The sequence below is a fragment of the Coregonus clupeaformis genome, chromosome 30 (genome assembly GCF_020615455.1).
Source record: "Coregonus clupeaformis isolate EN_2021a chromosome 30, ASM2061545v1, whole genome shotgun sequence".
NCBI lineage: Eukaryota > Metazoa > Chordata > Actinopteri > Salmoniformes > Salmonidae > Coregonus > Coregonus clupeaformis.
Genome location: NC_059221.1, coordinates 28,889,770 through 28,913,076, shown reverse-complemented (window position 1 = coordinate 28,913,076; position 23,307 = coordinate 28,889,770). Strand labels below are relative to the sequence as shown.

At 44.4% G+C, this 23,307-nt stretch overlaps 2 protein-coding genes and 1 pseudogene across 2 annotated transcripts; 2 read left to right on the top strand and 1 right to left on the bottom strand.

Moving 5' to 3' along the window:
- The window catches only part of LOC121546464, an 85,747-nt pseudogene extending 84,483 nt beyond the window's left edge, over window positions 1–1,264 (top strand).
- A 3,608-nt stretch (window positions 1,265–4,872) lies between these two features.
- On the bottom strand, window positions 4,873–7,691 carry LOC121546681 (UDP-GlcNAc:betaGal beta-1,3-N-acetylglucosaminyltransferase 7-like). The gene has a single exon (XM_041857904.2). The coding sequence runs from the start codon at window positions 7,387–7,389 to the stop codon at window positions 6,142–6,144; it is 1,248 nt and encodes a 415-aa protein (XP_041713838.2). The 5' UTR covers window positions 7,390–7,691; the 3' UTR covers window positions 4,873–6,141.
- A 1,747-nt stretch (window positions 7,692–9,438) lies between these two features.
- On the top strand, window positions 9,439–11,020 carry LOC121569745 (E3 SUMO-protein ligase ZBED1-like). The gene is made up of 2 exons (XM_041880907.2): window positions 9,439–10,199; window positions 10,354–11,020. Exons 1-2 carry the CDS (start codon window positions 9,499–9,501, stop codon window positions 11,018–11,020), a joined length of 1,368 nt encoding a protein of 455 aa, XP_041736841.2. The 5' UTR covers window positions 9,439–9,498.
- Window positions 11,021–23,307: the final 12,287 nt, after the last annotated feature.

The following is a 23,307-nucleotide window of genomic DNA, read 5'->3' as shown; positions in this document are numbered from 1 at the left end:
GTCAAAATGATCAAAAGAACGGTGAGCAAAAATCCCAGAACCACACGGGGGGACCTAGTGAATGACCAGCAGAGAGCTGGGACCAAAGTAACAAAGCCTACCATCAGTAACACACTACGCCGCTAGGGACTCAAATCCAGCAGTGCCAGATGTGTCCCCCTGCTTAAGCCAGTACATGTCCAGGCCCGTCTGAAGTTTGCTAGAGTGCATTTGGATGATCCAGAAGAGGATTGGGAGAATGTCATATGGTCAGATGAAACCAAAATAGAACTTTTTGGTAAAAACTCAACTCGTCGTGTTTGGAGGACAAAGAATGCTGAGTTGCATCCAAAGAACACCATACCTACTGTGAAGCATGGGGGTGGAAACATCATGCTTTGGGGCTGTTTTTCTGCAAAGGGACCAGGACGACTGATCCGTGTAAAGGAAAGAATGAATGGGGCCATGTATCGTGAGATTTTGAGTGAAAACCTCCTTCCATCAGCAAGGGCATTGAAGATGAAACGTGGCTGGGTCTTTCAGCATGACAATGATCCCAAACACACCGCCCGGGCAACGAAGGAGTGGCTTCGTAAGAAGCATTTCAAGGTCCTGGAGTGGCCTAGCCAGTCTCCAGATCTCAACCCCATAGAAAATCTTTGGAGGGAGTTGAAAGTCCGTGTTGCCCAGCGACAGCCCCAAAACATCACTGCTCTAGAGGAGATCTGCATGGAGGAATGGGCCAAAATACCAGCAACAGTGTGTGAAAACCTTGTGAAGACTTACAGAAAACGTTTGACCTGTGTCATTGCCAACAAAAGGTATATAACAAAGTATTGAGAAACTTTTGTTATTGACCAAATACTTATTTTCCACCATAATTTGCAAATAAATTCATTAAAAATCCTACAATGTGATTTTCTGGAGAAAAAAAATCTCATTTTGTCTGTCATAGTTGACGTGTACCTATGATTAAAATTACAGGCCTCTCTCATCTTTTTAAGTGGGAGAACTTGCACAATTGGTGGCTGACTAAATACTTTTTTCCACCACTGTAGATGCATGCCCATACTCCAAACGTGCACACACACAGCCAGCATTCAAACACTGTACAACCTGCTTGCCTTGCAGTTAACCTGTTTACAGCATACATAGCAACTGTATAGCCTGTGAACACACTCAGTACTTCCTCATGGTGGTGGAAGGTCATTCTCTTCTCTTTCTCCTGTGCACAGGGAAGCCTGACAGTGTGGCTGAGCTGAAGCGCGTGGTCGGTGGGGGGTAGGGGCAGGGCCATGGGCAAAGGGAGCAGGATTCCCGCCTTGGCACCCAGAGCTGGCCGAACCCACACCAGCCGCCTCACCCCAGCGAAATTGTGAACCCACACCCAATTGTCCCTGCCCCAGTCTTCTCACACAAGGGCCAGCACAATGGGATCCTAGATTGTCCAGGAGCCAGGAATGAAGATGGACCAGGGTACCATCCCAACAGTATGAAATACCTTCTTCCTCTGTCTCCTTTCCTTTACAATCACTGATCTGAAATGACATGATAGGTTTCAATCGAATGGCTTTAACCCAAACTATGTAGTCACCCTACACCAGTGGGAGTGGGAGAGGAAATGAGGGAAGGATATGTGTCAGAGTTTTGGGGCCACAGCTCTATGTTGACACCCTGACTAGGGAGGGATGGATTCACTTCCCTTCCCTATGGGTCCCTCAGAACAGGGACCAATATCTGGCTTAAATCAAAACGGAGGGACACTGAATATTATTACAATATATTACTACATTATTATACTCAAACATATATGAGTATACTGTATACTACATTTATAATATTGTACGAATTATAATGTATTTATTTATTACTTCAAAGTCAATGACAGGCTGAGTGTAGCATTACATTACAACAAGCTCTATGCATGGTATCTGTTTACATTTAACTTTACATGTCTCTCTATGTGGCTTGTAATGTAATCGAATCCATTTTTTTTACTTTGATAGTAGATTTGTCTTTTTTGTTTCATACTACTTTTCACATTGATTGTCAAACTATTTATAGTCTCAAAATAGGTGTTTATTTTATAGTTGTCTAGAGACAATCAACACACATCACAGATACAGTTCATTTGGAAAGTATTCAGACCCCTTCACTTTTTCCACATTTTGTTACCTTACAGCCTTATTCTAAAATGGATTAAATAAAACAATGTCCTCATCAATCTACACACAATACCCCATAATGGCAAAGCGAAAACAGGTTTTTAGAAATGTTTCCAAATGTAAAACAGTACCCTTCAAAAGTTTGGACACACCTACTCATTCAAGGATTTTTCTTTATTTTTACTATTTTCTACATTGTAGAATAATAGTGAAGACATCAAAACTATGCATTGACACATGGAATCATGTAGTAACCAAAAAAGTGTTAAACAAATCAAATAGCCACCCTTTGCCTTGATGACAGCTTTGCACACTCTTGGCATTCTCTCCACCAGCTTCACCTAGAATGCTTTTCCAACAATCTTGAAGGAGTTCCCACATATGCTGAGCACTTGTGGAGGCCAGGTCATCTGATGCAGCACTCCATCACTCTCCTTCTTGGTAAAATAGCCCTTACACAGCCTGGAGGTGTGTTGGGTCATTGTCCTGTTGAAAAACAAATGACAGTCCCACTAAGCCCAAACCAGATGGGATGGCATATCGCTGCAGAATGCTGTGGTAGCCATGCTGGTAAAGTGTGCCTTGAACTCTAAATAAATCACAGACAGTATCACCAGCAAAGCACCCCCACACCATAACACCTCCTCCTCCATGCTTTACAGTGGGAACTACACATGCAGAGATCATCCGTTCACCCACACCACGTCTCACAAAGACATGGCGGTTGCAACCAAAAATCTCAAATTTGGACTCCAGACCAAAGCACACATTTACGCCGGTCTAATGACCATTGCTCGTGTTTCTTGGCCCAAGCAGGTCTCTTCTTCTTATTGGTGTCCTTTAGTAGTGGTTACTACATGATTCCATATGTGTTATTTCATAGTTTTGATGTCTTCACTATTATTGTACAATGTAGAAAATAGTACAAATAAAGAAAAACCCTTGAATGAGTAGCCGTGTCCAAACTTTTGACTGGTGCTGTAAGTATTCAGACCCTTTGCTTTGAGACTCGAAATTGAGCTCAGGTGCATCCTGTTTCCATTGATCATCCTTGAGATGTTTCTACAACTTGATTGGAGTCCACCGGTGGTAAATTCAATTGATTGGACATGATGGAAAGGCACAAATCTGTCTATTTAAGGTCCCACAGTTAACAATGCATGTCAGAGCAAAAACCAAGCCATGAGGTCGAAGGAAGTGTCCGTAGAGCTCCGAGACAGGATTGTGTCGGGGCACAGATCCGGGGAAGGGTACCAAAACAGTTCTGCAGCATTGAAGGTCCCAAAGAACACAGTGGCCTCCATCATTCTTAAATGGAAGAAGTTTGGAACCACCAAGACTCTTCCTAGAGCTGGCCGCCCGGCGAACATGAGCAATCGTGGGGAGAAGGGCCTTGGTCAGGGAGGTGACCAAGAACCCGATGGTCACTCTTACAGAGCTCTAGAGTTCCTCTGTGGAGATGGGAGAACCTTCCAGAAGGACAACCATCTCTGTAGCACTCTACCAAATCAGGCCTTTATGGTAGTGGCCATACGAAAGCCACTCCTCAATAAAAGCCATTTATTTAGCTTTATAGTTTATTCGCCTAAGCATGACCTTCATCCACATACCCATTCTTTTCCAAACATTGCTTTTTTTGTCAGCAATTAGACATTGTTCTTAGGGAGGGGGAAGGGGGGGGCTAGTTACCCCCTAGTACCCTACTTGTTGTGGATAAAGATCTGTGTGTGATGAGGTTAGTGCACATAAAAATACTTTTTGCGGTCAAATTCCCATGTACCGGATAAAATAAAATAAAGTTAAATGGGGTTCCATTGCATTTTCAATTCTACTGCTGGTTTTGTCATACAAAAAAATTTCATTATAGCGAATATGCCCACTCTGGTCTTGGCACTGCGCTTTATCCAACAGCTCGCAGATAGTGTGTAGGCATGATGACATTATGGACACATTTTTTGTTTGTCAAATGGCAGCCAAGCATCGATCATCATGTCACCAGAATAAGACACTTGGAAAGGAGCATCAAGCTCCTTTCACTTTCACCACCTGGTGAAGTTCATCACTTATTTTATCTGTAGCCTAATCAACTACATGCTTTCCTGAGTCGTGGGAGGACCACACACCATATCATCACGTGACTCCAAGTTTACTTCGATATGATGGTTATTATATCAGTATTTTCGCATAAAGGCGTTTCCACAGCCAATTTACGCATACCTAATTTTACCGACACAAATTGTCTGTGGGCATTTAGGCAGTGGTGGAAAAAGTACCCAATTGTGATACTTGAGTAAAAGTATAGATACCTTAATAGAAAGTTACTCAAGTAAAAGTTAGTCAGCCAGTAAAATACTACTTGAGTAAAAGTCAAAGTATTTGGTTCTAAATATACTTAAGTATCAAAAGTAAAAGTATAAATCATTTCAAATTCCTTATATTAAGCAAAGTAGACGGCACCATTTTGTTGTTTTAAACATTTACAGATATCCAGGAGTACACTCCAACACTCAGACATCATTTACAAATTATGCATTTGTGTTTTGTGAGTCCGCCAGATCAGAGGCAGTAGGGATTCTCTTGAACGTGTTGTGCGTGAATTTGACCATTTTTCTGTCCTGCTAAGCATTCAAAATGTAACGAGTACTTTTGGGTGTCAGGGAAAATGTATGGAGTAAAAAGTACATTATTTTCTTTAGGAATGTAGTAAAGTAAAAGTTGTCAAAAAAATAAATAGTAAAGTACAGATACCCCAAAAAACTACTTAAGTAGTACTTTTAAGTATTTTTACTTAAGTACTGTACACCACTGCATTTAGGGTATAAAATTGTACCGGCATTTCATGTTACCATCGACCCGGTTGTGATTTATTTAATGCGTCAGGTATTTCATCTGCATGAAATGGTTGTTCATGTCTTATGATTCACTTGGGCAATATGAATGCATTTTCTAGTAAGTTCAATAGATTTGGTTGATTTTCTACTAAATTCAATACATAGGCTATGTGAATATTGTTGAATTCCGTTGTAATGTCTGGTTTACGTGATTCCATCCGTTCTCCACAACGCGAATTTTATAGAGCCCTAAACCTTTATAATGTTGCATTTATTTTCTTATGTTACTTAATATGCCATTGAATTTTGTATAGGTAGCTAAGTCAGAAAGTGACTTAACTTTGTCTCATATTTATTAAATTACGTAGGTGTATATATTGTCCTTGTGTATTTTGAGTACATATCCATCCATATTGACTGCAGATTTTTAACCATTTTGTGCATCCATGTTTGATTAAATAAAGCTAAATGAAGCTGGACAGTGCTAATGTTGCTCTTTTTCTGGTTTGTTTGAGATGCCAAAGATGTATTTCAGAGGCACCTGTTGCAATCTTCTACACCAACAATTACAGTGTCTGATATCCACCCAGCAGCCCTCAACTCTTACCCAGCACTCAGCTACAGTAAAACACTGATATAACAAATACATATTTATTGAATCTGTTACAATCTGTTATAATTCAATATTTGTTATAGAATTTGTTCTTTCCCTAATTATATTTTAATGTTATCACCACCTTTTTAGTCTTACTAACACATCCATAATCTCAAAACTCAAAGGCACTAATAAAACTGTAGCATTAAAAAGGCTTTTCAGTGTCAAATGCTGCAATTTATTTGCAGATTTGGCTGAAAAAGTGGTTCATTTTGTATAGACCTAAGGCATGTGCATTTACTTATTTGGTTTTCCTGTTGGGATTTGGGTCTACCTATTTACATTAGAAAAACAATAACAAACAGGTCAGTGAAAATGAAAAAATGTAATTCATTTAAAATGTGTATAAAAAAATCACCCCATGATTGTTTTCACATTGTTTCTTAGTTGGATATTTTTAGTGACAGTAGTGTGCCCTACTAGGCCTACATACAAATATTACAATTAAATTGTACAATTGTACAATGTTTTTTGCATAACCTTTGAGTCCCATTGAGCTGTAGGTTTACACTCATGGTGCAGTCCTTTTGGCGCAAACCAGCTCCTTATTTTCCACTACGCTCCACATCATGAGTAGCTCCTGAGGGCTCAGTTTATGGACTACGATTAGGTTTTTGAAAAAGCACGGTTCGCTGTTCATTGGGCTCACTCTGCGTTTCATGATGCCAAAGGTCCTGAATCCTGGGTGCATCTCAGGTACCAAGTGTAGTTTCTGTAGGCACATTCCCAAAAATACATCATCAATGGGATAGAGCTCCAAGTCCTCTGAAACCACGAACAGTCTGCGAGCTAATTGTGAGGACATTAAAAACCCACCACCACCAACATAAGGTGGGTACGGTCTGTCAAACAGCTCTTTGGGGATGTAGTATTTACTCTGGCGGTTTCTGATGGGGATGGCTTTGGAAATGGTGTCCCCAACAAATAAATTTAGATCTTTGCGGTCCACAGTCTTGAAACCAATAAATTCCAGCAAGTTATTTGTATTCACGAAAACGTCGTCATCCCCTTTGAATATAAACTTGGCACTGCAGCAGTGAATATCAAACCATTTAAGAAAATTAACCTCTTTCAAGGTGAGGTTGAAAAATGTGTCCATAAAATCCCATTGGAGAATGTCTCCATATATCTTGTCCTCATACTCAATCAACTTTTGAAGGTTTTTCGTGTCTTTGCCATTTGTAGGGCTTCCTAGAAGAAACAGTGTTTTTATTATCTTACCATCAATTGTCTGTTCCCTACCCCAGGTATTACGCACGGCCTCTCGCCTATCATGCTGTTCTATAATGGATTTCACCACCATGAGCAAGTGCACGTCTCCATTCCTGCACTTATCCGGATGGTTTATCAACATTGGGAAATATCGACAATGTCTGTGCAACACAAACTGGTGGAACCTCGTATCCAAACGTCGAAACCAATCATTTTTCCTTACGGCTGAATCTTCACTGCAGTTCATAACGTGTACATCCCAAGTAGACGCAGTAGCGTTGGAGACGGTCACCCGCGGCGCATCCAAATCATCACCAATAACTGGCGGCGAGTAGTTTCCCAAACTGCTTTTCAATATGCGTTTTCCTTTGTATAAATCACACTCAGGTACACACCAACCGGTGTCTCCCATGCTTTTAACCTCCATATCGTCCTTGATGCTGTTATCCACAAGCTTGAACTTTTGGATCATCATGAAAGACGCAAAAACTAGAGACAAGCTCAGGAGAGTTTTCAATATCCTCTTTCTCCTGAAAAAATTATCCATAGCTATAGCGCAAAACGTGTATGAATGAATGAGAAATCCTTCAATTGAATAGGCACCCCTAATTTCATAGCATTTAATTACTCAGTGTCCATTTGAAGTCCATCACTGTCCTTTGAAAAATGGAGAGCTACGCGTAAATTACAGGCTGGCTAAATCTTAGTGAGTCAACAGACCAACTATCCCGTGTCCAGCTACATTGAAAGTAGACTGGATACGACACCGTGCTATTCCCCTACAATTACTTTATTTTCTTGGAGAAAACATTATTTGTTACATCATGCAAAAAAAAAAAAAAAAATCGATGAGAGAGTCTACCACCTGCAGACTGGTCTTGAAAAGTGACTGTCGCCTACGAGCTTCTCCCCTTACTCACTTTTGATTCTCCCCTCCCCACTACACCTTTCTGTGACCAAATGCAGGTTTCTTATTTCACATCACAGGTGGCTCACTAGACTGCGCGTCCTGTTTGTTCACTAGACTTTAAACATCGACAAGTCTAGATATCTAATGGCATAGGATACTTGAAAAAACGAAGTCTAAGGCTGAGGCTATATTGTCCATTTGATTGCACCTATGCTAGCACCTATGCTATTTATTTATCAAGCATTGTAATGTATTGTCATATTATAATGATTATAACGTTATACTGTATTATATAATATTGTGTATGATACAATTGCCCATCAAAGTAGCTTCAGAAACTTGATTAGAATCTACTATGGAAATGTTTTTTGCGACAGTCACCATTAACACAACAATATATATGAGTGAGTTTATCCCCAGGGGCCAAAACAGTGTAACTCCAGGGGAGGTGTGAGGCAAATCAAGCTTTTAGCACCCCTGTGTGTCGGTTTTGGGGAACTGTCAAACTTGTTGAGAGGTGCGTGCATTGCGCACATTGGGTCAAACTTGTCGTTTTTTTCCAATCATAAACTACCGCACTGTTTTGCCATACATGTAGGCCTATAAAGTGCATTCAAAGTAAGACATGACACTCAAATTTAAGCCGAAAACAGACAAATAGTTACTGGGGGAGAGGACTCTGTCTGCTGCTCCCGCGAGCTCCGCAGTGTGTTAGCTAGCTTGCTATTTAGGGACACCGTGTGTTATCTAGCATTCTAGTTAGCTAGCACACGGTGTCGCTAACGCCTGCTGTGTACCAGATTAGCTGGCTAAACTAGTGAGTGTCCTTCGCTCTCGCCTGCCGAGAACCTGTCCTCGCCGTCGTTAACAGAACTGCGGGAAAACGGTGCCCGACAGGCGGGGACGAAGGACACTGTCTACCGGTGTACGGTTAGCTACCGTTGTCACCCCCACTAGTGATGGGTCATGCGCACAAGCATCGGCTCTGAGAGCCGGCTCTTTGTAGTGAATCAGAAGAGCCGGCTCGCATCGAGTGAGAGCCGGCTCCCAGTTTTTTGCCCATTCGCTGCTTAGGTTTCACTTTCACAGAGGTCTGTTATGATTGGCCAGCATGGCGACCAGCATGCGGCATTCACGTGAGAATTAAGGATGTGTAAACAGAGAGGGGGCGGGGCAGACACACCACTTGACTCCACTGCAAGTGAAGAGAGAGACAGAGCGGACTGAGGAGCGTGTGTGCGTCTTGCATTGTCGTGTCGTTTAACTATGAGTGACACTAGAAAGCGAAGCAGCATCTGGCTGCAGTTTAAAGATATTGGGAACAAGAAAGCAGAGTGCCTTCACTGCAAAACGAAGGTCACTATAAGAGCAGGTTCCACCACAAACCTGCATAGACATACAAGAACTGTCCATCCTACAGTGCAGTTAGAGGAGAGAGGGCAAGCCAGCTCACCATCTACTGATCCTGGTGTGTCTCATACCAGAACAACAGCTGCTGTAACGTCTACTGCCATCCCCATGCGTGCAAGTATAACCTCTCCTACTGCAACTCAAAGCAAAATAAGTCAGTTTTTACCTAAACTGATGACCCCAGCCAAACAGCACAGTATTGATGATGAGTTGGCTAAAATGGTAGCTTCTGATTTTCAACCCTTTTCCATTGTGGAGGACAAAGGAATTAAAAACTTTGTCAAAGCCCTAAATCCCACATACACTCTACCCAGTAGAAAAACACTTTCCCAAACAATGATCCCAAAACTATATGACACAGAACGTGCATTATGGCAAGAAAGGGTGACAAAAGCTCCATCAGTTTGCCTGACAACTGACTGCTGGACCTCCAGAACAACCTGCTCTTTCATGTCTGTCACTTGCCACTTTATTGAAGATTACAAGATGACATCTTGCCTTCTGGACTGCTTCGAGTTCACCGACAGACACACTGCAGAAAACTTGGCAGTGGAGCTACTAAGAGTGGCAAAAGAGTGGCAAGTAGAGGACAAAGTGGTGTGCTGTGTGAGTGATAATGCTGCAAACATCACCAAAGCCATAAAAGTTTTGAAGTGGACCCATCACCCATGTCTGGCGCATACACTAAACCTGGTGGTTAGAGATGCTCTGAAGGTGATCAAAACAACCGTGGATAAGGTGAAGGCTGTTGTGGAGTTTTTCCACAAAAGCACAGTAGCAGCACAGAAGCTAAAGTCCACACAGCGCCAAATGGGGATTCCTGAACTGAGGCCCAAACAAGAGTGTGCCACCAGGTGGAACTCAACATTTGATATGTTGAAACGAATGCTTGAAATAAAAGATGCCATCATCTCCACCCTGGCCCTCATCAACGCATCTATTGAGCCATTAAGCCAAGAGGAATGGGAGCTGGTGAAAGAGGTCTGCGCCGTCCTGCAACCATTCCAGGAGGTGACTGTGGAGATAAGTGCAGACAGGTACCTAGAACCATTGAAGCATTGTTTTCTCTACTACTATTCAGTCACTATTATACATTGCAAACACAACACATACAGTATAATGCATCACGTATAATATGCCACATACTTTTAAAAAACTAAATTCTAAAAGTTGCTGTTTTCTCTCCTTCAGCTATGTCACAGCCTCGAAAATGCTCCTGCTTTGCAAAGGTCTGCAGCTGGTGACAGCCGAGAACCAATGGACAGTAACTGTGCAGAAAGTGAAGGAATTAGTTGCAGCTCTTTGTTCAGCCATGGACCGCAAATTTCTGCGGATGGAGTACAACACTGTCCTTTCAGAAACTACCTTATTGGATCCAAGGTTTAAAAACTTGCCTTCAGTGATCGTAGAGCTGTTGATGAAGCTCTTCAGAGGATTAGTGCAGCAGCAGCAGCAAAATGCACCCCCCAGCAGCCAGCCAGCTCCACCATTACAGGGCCAAGTGGAGGAGGAGCAGCAAACCTCTGCTGTTTGGAGGCTTTTTGATGACAGAGCTACAGGAGATGCTTCAAGGAGAAATCCGACAGCTGATGCTATAATGGAGGTGAGGAGCTACCTTGAGGAGCCCCTCATCCAGAGAGCAGAAGACCCACTGAGCTGGTGGCAGGCCAAGGCCTCAGTCTTTCCACTCCTGGTGAAGGTGATGGAGGGGAGACTATGTATTGTTGCCACATCAGTTCCTTCTGAGAGAATCTTCTCCAAAACAGGGCAGATACTCACGGAGAGGCGAAATCGTATCAGGCCTATCAGCCCATCCAAGCTGAGGCATCTGATCTTCCTGAATGCCAACCTGCCCTGAGGACTAATGCTGTTTGCTGGAGTTTGGTTCTGGTTTTGATTCTGTTCTGTGGATTTGTTTGAAGTTTATTGTTAATTTGTGCAATAAAAAAGTTTAATTGAAATAAACAAATGTAAGAGTGGTTTTGTCACAGAATAAATGCACAGAATTAGGCATTATAAGGTCTCTCATAAAAACACTGAAAGCAAAAGGGTTTTCAACACATAAACCATGATTTTTTTTCAAAGTTAAGGTAAAATATAGGCTACAAAAGATCCTAAATAAAGAGCCGTTCGGGAGTCGAAAGAGCCGGCTCTTCTTTGGGAGCCGAGTCAAAAGAGCCGGCTCTCAGAAAAGAGCCGAACTTCCCATCATTAACCCCCACCCCGCCCCTTCTTCTGTGGGGTTTATCGGCGGCTGGAATCCAACGCTTTAACGCCACCTACTGTACTGGAGCGCCCCTGCCTCCCGCCTGTCCTGCCTTCTTCTTCTTCGATGAGGTCTAAGGGCGGTTGGCATCCAATAAATGTTGCATTACCGCCACCTACTAGGCTGGAGTATAACTCCCTTACACTTTGCCTGAAAAAAATAAAATAAACAAATACCCTACCATCTAACACTACACTCACCCTACTCCACTATTTTAATGTAGTCCTACTTCAGGCCAACAGCCTGAAAGGATGGGGCACCACCACTTAACACACCCTCTAACTCTTCTGATGTCAAGTCTCGCACACCCAAATACCTCTCTGCAGCTGCCACCACAACCTCAACTTTCTGTGACTTACGTTCCCTGAAGTACAGTTGATAACCATTGGTATAAATGCTAAAAATCCAATCTTATTGAAACATATGTCACTTGTTGGCCTATCCCTCTGTACTGGTACAGATCTACTACTCACACCACTTCTCTCAGGATCCCTCCCCCTTGACCCATCTTCCCCTACTTTATTCACTGCCTCAGCATATGACAACTTCTGCACTACTCTAACCCTGGAAACCTTTCTTCTTCTTCTGTGTTGGCAACCAACTTTAGTTTCAAGTTAATGCCACATGCACAAGTACAGTGTAATGCCTTTCTTGCAAACTCAAAACCCAACAATGCAATAATCAATAACAATGTATTACTAGAAAAAAACATGAGAAATAAGAATAGGAAATTCAATACCATATTTACATGTGCAGGGATACTGGATTGATGGAGGTATATACACTGCTCAAAAAAATAAAGGGAACACTTAAACAACACAATGTAACTCCAAGTCAATCACACTTCTGTGAAATCAAACTGTCCACTTAGGAAGCAACACTGATTGACAATAAATTTCACATGCTGTTGTGCAAGTGGAATAGACAACAGGTGGAAATTATAGGCAATTAGCAAGACACCCCCAATAAAGAAGTGGTTCTGCAGGTGGTGACCACAGACCACTTCTCAGTTCCTATGCTTCCTGGCTGATATTTTGGTCACTTTTGAATGCTGGCGGTGCTTTCACTCTAGTGGTAGCATGAGACGGAGTCTACAACCCACACAAGTGGCTCAGGTAGTGCAGCTCATCCAGGATGGCACATCAATGCGAGCTGTGGCAAGAAGGTTGGCTGTGTCTGTCAGCGTAGTGTCCAGAGCATGGAGGCGCTACCAGGAGACAGGCCAGTACATCAGGAGACGTGGAGGAGGCCATAGGAGGGCAACAACCCAGCAGCAGGACTGCTATCTCCGCCTTTGTGCAAGGAGGAGCAGGAGGAGCACTGCCAGAGCCCTGCAAAATGACCTCCAGCAGGCCACAAATGTGCATGTGTCTGCTCAAACGGTCAGAAACAGACTCCATGAGGGTGGTATGAGGGCCCGACGTCCACAGGTGGGGGTTGTGCTTACAGCCCAACACTGTGCAGGACGTTTGGCATTTGCCAGAGAACACCAAGATTGGCAAATTCGCCACTGGCGCCCTGTGCTCTTCACAGATGAAAGCTGGTTCACACTGAGCACATGTGACAGACGTGACAGAGTCTGGAGACGCCGTGGAGAATGTTCTGCTGCCTGCAACATCCTCCAGCATGACCGGTTTGGCGGTGGGTCAGTCATGGTGTGGGGTGGCATTTCTTTGGGGGCCGCACAGCCCTCCATGTGCTCGCCAGAGGTAGCCTGACTGCCATTAGGTACCGAGATGAGATCCTCAGACCCCTTGTGAGACCATATGCTGGTGTGGTTGGCCCTGGGTTCCTCCTAATGCAAGACAATGCTAGACCTCATGTGGCTGGAGTGTGTCAGCAGTTCCTGCAAGAGGAAGGCATTGATGCTATGGACTGGCCCGCCCGTTCCCCAGACCTGAATCCAATTGAGCACATCTGGGACATCATGTCTCGCTCCATCCACCAACGCCACGTTGCACCACAGACTGTCCAGGAGTTGGCGGATGCTTATGTCCAGGTCTGGGAGGAGATCCCTCAGGAGACCATCCGCTACCTCATCAGGAGCATGCCCAGGCGTTGTGAGCCTCATTTTGACTTGTTTTAAGGACATTACATCAAAGTTGGATCAGCCTGTAGTGTGGTTTTCCACTTTAATTTTGAGGGTGACTCCAAATCCAGACCTCCATGGGTTGATACATTTGATTTCCATTGATAATTTTTGTGTGATTTTGTTGTCAGCACATTCAACTATGTAAAGAAAAAAGTATTTAATAAGATTATTTCATTCATTCAGATCTAGGATGTGATGTTTAAGTGTTCCCTTTATTTTTTTTAGCAGTGTATGTATAGGGGTAAGGGTACTAGGCAACAGGATATAAGATAAACAGAGTAGCAGCAGCTTGTATGTGAGTGGGTGTGCGGGTGTTTAGAGTCAGTACAAATATATGTGCATATTATGAGGAAATGATGGAGTGTGTGTGTGTGTGTGTGTGTGTATGTGTGTTGGAGTGACAGTGTGTGTGTGCATAGAGACAGTGCAAAGATTGAAATAAAAGGTAAATAAAGATAAAATAAACTCAGTCCATGTAGCTATTTTGTTAGCTATTTATCAGTCGTATTGCTTGGGGATAGAAGCTGTTCAAGAGCATGTTGGTGTCAGACTTGATGCACCGGTACCTCTTGCCGTGCGGCAGCAGACAAAATAGTCTATGGCTTGGGTGGTTGGAGTCTTTGACGATTATCCGGGCCTTCTTTTCACATAGCCTGATATAGATGTCCTGGATGGCAGGGAGCTCGGCCCAAGTGATGTACTACGCTGTCAGCACAACCCTATGTAGCACCATGCGATCAAGTGCGGTGCTATTGCCATACCAGTGTGGACCAGAGACAGTGAAGGTCTAAATCCTACCCAATATTATTTTCTCTCTAAGGAAACTGTGACGTCACGAGAGGCTACACAGCTTTCAGCGGGATTGCTCAAGTAGTGCAAGGAGACAAGGTTCAAACAAAACAAGGATTTTATTATAGGTCTTGGGAAATTAACGAAAATATAACAAAATTCTGTTCTCTTGTGGCTCTTTAAGGGTTAACAGTTCAGGGATGTCTCTTCCACATCCAAAATCATAATTCTCACTCGCTCAGATAACTTTTCCCCAGCCTTACTGTAGTCCACGTTGCAGCTAGTGGCCAACCCAGCAAAAAGTCCTTCCAAATGTCTCTCACGTATTTCCACCGGTGCATATATCCAAAGGTGAGTATTTCCCAAAGGTAAGTATCTCCAAATCCTTATATTCCTCATGGAAGTGGACGTGCAGCACTCTTGTCCTCCAGAGAGCCCAGGTTGGAGACTGTGTCTCTTCACCCCCCACACACCCTCTCAGTGTGTCTCTTCCCTTCCCAAACCTTCAGCTCATCAGCTCCTCATTTGTTTCAGCTGCGTGGGAAGATTGGCCATAGAGGGGTGGAGTTCCCGACCATACCAGCAGATGGAGCCATAGCTGTCTGGGTTTGCAGCCACCTCAGGGGGATGTAACGTCCCTCCAGGACACAGCCTCTCGTGACATCACACATCCCCCTCCTCGGGACCGACGTCCCTCGTCGGGGTAAAGGCAGCGAAGAAGGCATCACGCCGGGAGAGGGCGTCCGCATTGCCGTGGTGCTTGCCAGACTGCTCTCTCTTCAACTCCTCCAACTCTAGGACCAGGGACTCAGCCTCCTGTTGTCTCTCCTTGAGTTTCTTACTGAAACGCATCAGCCTTGGTTTTAGCAGAGTTTAGCTTCTGTTGAGCAGCTTTCAGTTCCTTCTCTCTCTCTGCCTCCGCATTCTTCATCTTGTTCTCCAACACCTTGTACTTCTCCTCTGCCTTCTTCTGGACCTCCTTACTACTGCGCAGGGTCTCCTCACACTCCTCGATGGTCCTGCGCAGCATCTCCAGCTCCTCCTGTTGCTTATGGAAGGAGCTCTGTTGGAGTTTAGCCTGGAGGATATCTAACTCTTCTGTCTTCATGTCTAACTGTTGCTTTAACAAACGATACCTCTCAGCGGTCCCCTTCAGACCAGACAGTTCTTTGTCCAGATTCTGTAGCTCTGTCTCTGTGTCGGTCTGGGCACCTGCCATCCCTATCAGAGCCCGGGCGGGAGTGAGTAATTCGGAGGATTGCACCGAGCCTTCCCAGGATGAGTCTTGCCTCTCCGTTTCCGAGGTACTCGGGGTTATCCTCTCCTGAGACTCTCTCCAGAGTGGGTAAAAGGCTGGGCAGTCTCGTCCAATTAGGACAGGGACGGGGAGGGAATCAACCACCCCCCGCCGTCGTGTGTATGGTGCCCCGTGTGCTGGTCATTGTAAGTTCAGTAATGGGGTATTCTCTGGTGTCCCCATGGACACAGGAAACTGGGAGGACTTTCCCCGGGGTCAGACACGTTGGGCCCACCAAATCCTTACGCACCAGGGTGGCCCGGCTACCAGAATCCAGTAAGGCCTCCACATCATGGTGATTCACAGTTACCGGGCAGGTGGGGGGGTCGATCTGGGCCGCCATCTACGACTCCCAAGAGCGAGGCAAACGGTGTGTGGGTGCTGCGCTGGAGGACTCCGCAGTGGGCATAGGTTCATCGGCTGGTTTCCCACACTGCCAGGAGATATGTCCCATCTCCCCACACCGGTAACACTGTCGAGTTTCCCCCTCCTGGTGTACTCTTCTTGGACCCGCCTGGTTTCTGGCTCCCCCTGGAGCCGGGATGAGTCCTGACGTGGCTGGGTTCGAGACCTTGGGGTCCTTTGGACGGGTTCTTCCCATTTGTGGTGGGGCCGCACTCCTGGGGTCTTTCCGGGAAGCATTCAGCATCTCCGCTGTGGCCTGGTACTTTTCCACAGCTTCCACGGTCAGATCAGCCGTGGTCAAGGCCTGTTGACTGATGAACCGTTTTGCCTCATAAGGCAGGGCGCGTAGGTAACGATCCACCACAACGGCCTCCACCACCGCCGCTGCTGTATTCCTCTGCGGATCCAGCCATTTCCTTGCGATTCGGACAAGTTCATGCATCTGCGCCCGAGGAGGTTGGTCTGGTTGGAAGGTCCAGCTGTGAAAGCGCTGGGCCATACCAAACTTTGTGAGTCCATATCTGCTGAGGATCTCAGACTTCAGGGCATCATAGTCAGTAACCTGGTCAGGGCCCAGGTCCCGGACAGCATTCAGCGATTCCCCGGTTAGAAAGGGGGCTAACAGACCAACCCACTGTTGCTTGGGCCAGGCTTCCCTAGTGGCCGTGGCCTCAAATGCATGCAGGTATGCCTCAATGTCATCGGTAGCTCCCATCTTAGATATAAAGTCACTTGCCTTTATTGGGCGGGTATTTTGGACAACCCTCTGTCTCTGCAACTGCAATTCCTCTGCCTTCAGAAGGTTGGCTTTCTTTTGCTCCTCCAAGAGAGCCACGTTTGCTTGCATCTGGGCTTGCTGGCCAGCAGCAAGGGCTTTCAATATGTCCTCCATTTCAGTCGGCGGGGAGCCTACGGCCAACTTGGAAAACTGGGTGATCAAACCTTCGGTATCCTCCTCTGACATGCACTATTAACGCTTGAGCGTGCCCGTATTCTCCACCATCTGTGACGTCACGAGAGGCTACACAGCTTTCAGCGGGATTGCTCAAGTAGTGCAAGGAGACAAGGTTCAAACAAAACAAGGATTTTATTATAGGTCTTGGGAAATTAACGAAAATATAACAAAATTCTGTTCTCTTGTGGCTCTTTAAGGGTTAACAGTTCAGGGATGTCTCTTCCACATCCAAAATCATAATTCTCACTCGCTCAGATAACTTTTCCCCAGCCTTACTGTAGTCCACGTTGCAGCTAGTGGCCAACCCAGCAAAAAGTCCTTCCAAATGTCTCTCACGTATTTCCACCGGTGCATATATCCAAAGGTGAGTATTTCCCAAAGGTAAGTATCTCCAAATCCTTATATTCCTCATGGAAGTGGACGTGCAGCACTCTTGTCCTCCAGAGAGCCCAGGTTGGAGACTGTGTCTCTTCACCCCCCACACACCCTCTCAGTGTGTCTCTTCCCTTCCCAAACCTTCAGCTCATCAGCTCCTCATTTGTTTCAGCTGCGTGGGAAGATTGGCCATAGAGGGGTGGAGTTCCCGACCATACCAGCAGATGGAGCCATAGCTGTCTGGGTTTGCAGCCACCTCAGGGGGATGTAACGTCCCTCCAGGACACAGCCTCTCGTGACATCACAAAACGAAATACATAATTCAATGCTACATCCCCTGAAGATTTCCCCAGCAGTTCACTTAATCCTGGCTCTTCAACCCCATTACTCCTCAAAACTAATAACAATCGTTCCCTTTCCCTCACATATTTCTGGAACTGAAATAGAACATGTTCCACTGTCTCCATCTCCCACTGACAATGATCACACCTCCCAGTCGGATGTTTCAACACCAATGTCAATGTACTATTGAGCCTTGTGTCTCCCAGTCTCAGCCTTGTGACTACACTTTCTTCCCTTCTCTCGGCCTGAGGACCTCCCTGCCCCCACCTTTTCCTGGATCTTATACAGGGGTCTTCCCTTTCTCTCCCTGTTCCACAACTCTTGCCATTTGTTTTTAACCACTGTTCTTATTAACCCCTTGGCTTCAGCTTTACTGATTGACAATTCCATCTCAACATTAGGATGTTTAAGAGCCTGCTTGGCGATAACACCCACCTCCTCATTCTCCTTTACTCCCACATGAGCTGGTACCCAGAGGAACATCACAAATACCCCCATCTGTTTCACCCTATACAAGCACTGCAAAACCTCATACAATACATCATGTCTGCTCTGAGACACCAATGAATTTAAGCTCATCAGTGCTGCACAGGAGTCAGAGCAGATGACTACCCTGTCTGGCCACACCTCCTCCACCCACTCTGCAGCCAATAATATGGCCATCAACTCCATTGTGTAAACAGATAAATGATCCATTGTTCTTTTTTTCACTGCCACTCAGGAACAGTAAAAGCTGCACCTGCCTCCCTGTTTTAGGGTCCTTAGATCCATCTGTGAATATGTTCAAGAAAGCGTAGTATTGTGTTCTTAAATGTTCACTAACAACTGAATCTAATCCTTCCTCAACATCTCTTACCCTCTCAAGCAACCGTAGATATATCACTGGCTGCCTTGCGGCCCCTACTATTGCTCCTCTTACTCCATCATTCACTGTTTCTATATCTGAATCGAGATCAACCTGAGACAGCTCCTGTTCACTCAACTCCTGAAACTGATCCCACTCCGCTTTCCCAAATATCAATCTCCTCAATCCATTTCCTATTGATTCTTCCACCCTCAATCCTACAGTACACATAATAGGATAGTGATCACTACCCCCTGTAGATTCCTCCCAAACCTCCCAACTACATCTGCCTGCCCTTGAACTTGAGATCAAAGTAAGATCCAGAGCAAGATTCATTTCCAGTTACTGGGTCAATCCTGGTTCCCTGGACGTCATTAAGACTCACAAGCCCTTTCTCATCCAGTAGTTCCTCCAACACTTGTCCATTTACATCAGTCCGTAACCCTCCCCAGAGCGTACTATGAGCATTAAAATCCCCACCACACATTACCCGTCTCCTATCTTGACCTTCTACATTCCCAAATGCCATCAACTCTAGTCTCTTTATACAGGTTGTAAAAGTTCACTATTACATATTCCCACCTCCCAACCACACCTCTACCACTACATACACCTGCTCTCTCTCCCACACACCTATATGGGATCCCCCGCTTTATAAAGGTGTTACACCCTCCTCCTCCCCCTGCCACCCTATCTCTACGGACTGCAACATAACCTTGTAATACAAAATCTAGAGTAGATTTAAGCCATGTCTCCTGGAGATATATCACATCAGGTTTGGCTGGTAACTCCTCAAGAAACTGTTTGAACTCTTGCCCATTAGCCATCAAACTTCTGGCATTCCATTGAAGGATTAACACCATTATGAAAATTAACCAATACATGACTCCTGGCTGGACTGATTCTCAATCTTATTGAGGTCATCCTGTACATTTTCCCATGTCAGTCCTGTGATCCCAAGATACTTCACTGCCTGCTCCACTATGATCTGTATCTTCTTAGTCTTCGATTGTACATTTTCTGTGCAATTGATTGCTCCTGTCACAAATGTAACAACCTTCCTCATGTCTCCTACCGTTCTTGTGTTCTCCCCCATTCTGCTCCCTCCGTCACGCCCAACCTGCATCCCGACCTGCCCTGGAATACCTGCTCTTCTAGGTGCCCCGATTTGTTTCTGCATGAATTACCTTCACTGCTTCTGCATACAAGATTTTTCGCTCACTCCTGACCTGTTGCACTTCCACCTGTCTTTTCATCACTGAACAACCCCCATACGCAACTATGTGCGCCCCCACAGTTACAGCACTTTAACTGGACACCGTCTCCACATTCCCGATATGCATGTTCTCCCCCACACTTCGCACATCTCCTTTTGCCTTTACACACTGCCACCACATGCTCAAACCTTTGACAGTTATAGCAATGCAATGGTTTCGGAACATATACTCGCACATAGTAACTCATATATCTAATCCTAACTTTTACTGGCAGTACCAGATCCTCAAAGTTTAGTAGCACTGACAAGCTATCCACCTTCTTCCTAGCTTGTGTCATCTGGAGGCGATTTGCCTCAATAAGAGAGCCTCCCTTCAAGTGGTCCTTTATTTATTTCATGTTAACAATTTATGGAACTCCTGTAATAACTCCCTTCACCCACTGCCGTCCAGTTCGATCAAGCATGCTACTATCAACCACACGTTTACATACCTGCTTGAGTTTGAGCGCCTTCTCATGCTGTTTAGCATTGAAACACACCACCACCAAACTTCCATCAAGAAGAACATTAGCAGACACAACCTCTCCTACTTTACTCTCCAAATCCCTAGTCAACGTGATCATACTCACCGACGTGACTCCACCTTGGTCCTTAAATTTCACCAACACCTTGAACTCCACTTCTCTCAGTACAACACTGCAAACCGAACCTCCCTCATCACTACTCTCTTCTGACAAGGCCTGCAAAGGCTCCTCAGGCTTCCTCTTCTTCTTAACTTTTACTCTTACTACTCTACCTCCACCTTTTTCCACTCCACCACTACACTCCATCCCGTCCTCCTCAACTCCTAACCCCCCTACCATCCATCTCTGCTCCAGTCACAGCCCAGTGTTGCTTAACCACCACCGGATTTCTTCACGTTTTGTCAATACAAAAACCAAACACCAACTCGAAATTATATCTTGATTGAAAAACTGAAACTTGACTAAGCTTGTGTCAGCTGTTCATAGCTACAAACACACACCTAACCAACCTCTTCTTCTTCTACTTTAACGTTTTATGGCAGACTACACCTATTGGTGTATTGCCGCCACCTAATGTACAGGGTATTGAAACAAAACAAAAATAATATATTCCATTGCGGGAAGGGGGGATCCGAGATGATGATGATGATGATGAGGATGATGAGGATGAGGATGAGGATGATGATAATACAAAAATAAATCAAAACAACCATCCTACTCCTTTAGTCACATTCAAATCACATCCCTACACAGGCTCAGGTGCCTGTGAGGATGGAGCATTGACAGGATTCCTTGTAATGCCTCTGCAGAAAAGTTCCTGAGTCACAGAAAACGCTCAGCAGCACTCATAATGATGTCTATTTTCTCAGATTTCCTCTGTTTGCCCTGTGCAGTTGATAACCAAGGTAATAAACGCTACAAAGTCCACCTTCTTAACATGCAACATGTCAGGATCCCTCTGTTGACAAGGAACATCATCTTGTCTCAACTCCTATTACTTCTTCAACTTCAAGCCTTTCTTCCACTCTTCTCAATGCCTCCGGATAGGAGACATTCTGGACAGCCCTTATTCTTGCCACCTCCATCTCCTTCACCCTAACAGGACACTTCAGAAATTCAGGTACATGTTCACCACCACAATTGCAGCATTTAGGCTCAACTGGCATACGATACCCCTCCCGTCTACATACACTTGACACATTACCAAATCATTTACATGTATCACACTACATGGGTTTGGGCACGAATGCTCTCACTGGGAATCTCATATAACCCAAATGCACGTGAGAAGGGAGAGACTCTTCATCACACAACAATAGAATGGATGGAGTGGGCTTCCGCACTCGATCTACCGTGCGGGTCAGTCATTGTGCACCAACCACTTTATCCAATTGTTGACGTATATCATTTGCCTTTACTTCTAGCGCCACCCCAGCGATAACGCCCTTGATAGGTGCCCTGCTTCGATGATCCACACACAACACATTCCAATCCGACATCTTCTTGAGGGCAAAGCACGCTCATTCTGTTCCATAGAACACAAAAAAAACTAAATAAGCCCATTTCTCGTTATTCTCATCGACGCCACCTCATCCACAATTGTAATAGAGACTTCAAACGGATCTCCCAGGTAACAACATCGATCCAAAACCCTTATTCCAACCAAAAAAGACTCAGAACTAGGTTTGGATTTACTAGTTTCCACTACCACTTTACTTCTCTTATTTCCTTGTGCATTCGCCACTGTAATACAATTATTCTCACTCTCATCTCCACTCGACACATCATCCGATTCAAACAGAACATCCACTTCCGCCATTTTCCCAGCAGCCTTGCCTGAGAAAAACATTCAACCTCTACTTCTTCCGCCAGTCTTAGCTTAAAAATTGACCAATATAAGTATAAGGAGGGGTTCCTGCAGATGCAGGAATGCCCACATGCATGAATGCCCGAATTGCAGGCCACAATTGCACCCTTCTCTACAAATATTTTTGAACGCTCATCCAACTCGGAATTTGAAGTCGGAAACCATCTTTCTAATGCCACGTTCACATGCTAGTCGGAACTAGGAAACTCAGAAATGTCCAACTTGCTGATTCGTTGAACGCGGCATGTGTATAACTACAACCAGTTAGCAAGTCGGGAATTTCCAAGTTTCCTAGTTCCGACAAGCATGTGAATGCGGCATTAAGCTCAGAATTTACGAACTGAAGATCACTGACGTCATGATTTGACCTAGTTCCCAGTTGTCTTGAAAGCACACCTGTGTAAAGCTAGCCACAATAAGGATTAGCCATAATAGTGGAATTTGCGGTTCACTTTCAAAATAAAAGTCCACCATTGAAACTGATCGAACTGATATAAATAGTGAAATAATGCCATATTTGGACTAGATAACGCTAAACACAGAATGTTGTTATATAACTTACAAACAAATACAATAATTAATTTAATTAATTAATTTGACACTGTTCAAATCCCACTGTGGATGTATCAGACTGCACAATTTCATTGGAGGCATACAGTGCATTCGGAAAGTATTCAGACCCCTTCACTTTTTCCACATTTTGTTACGTTACAGCCTTATTCTAAAATGGATTAAATAAAGAAACATCCTCATCAAGCTACACACAATACCCCAAAATGACAAAGCGAAAACAGGTTAATTTTTTTTTCTTCAAAATGTATAAAAAATAAACAACTGAAATACCATATTTACATACAGTACCAGTCAAAAGTTTGGACACACCTACTCATTCAAGGTTTTTTCTTTATTTTGATTATTTTCTACATTGTAGCATAATAGTGAAGACATAAACTATGAAATAACACATTTTTGCAAATTTATTACAAATAAAAAACAGAAATACCTTATTTACATAAGTAGTCAGACCCTTTGCTATAAGACTCAAAATTGAGCTCAGGTGCATCCTGTTTCCATTGATCATCCTTGTGATGTTTCTACAACTTTGATTGGAGTCCACCTGTGGTAAATTCAATTGATTGGACATGATTTGGAAAGGCACACACCTGTCTATAT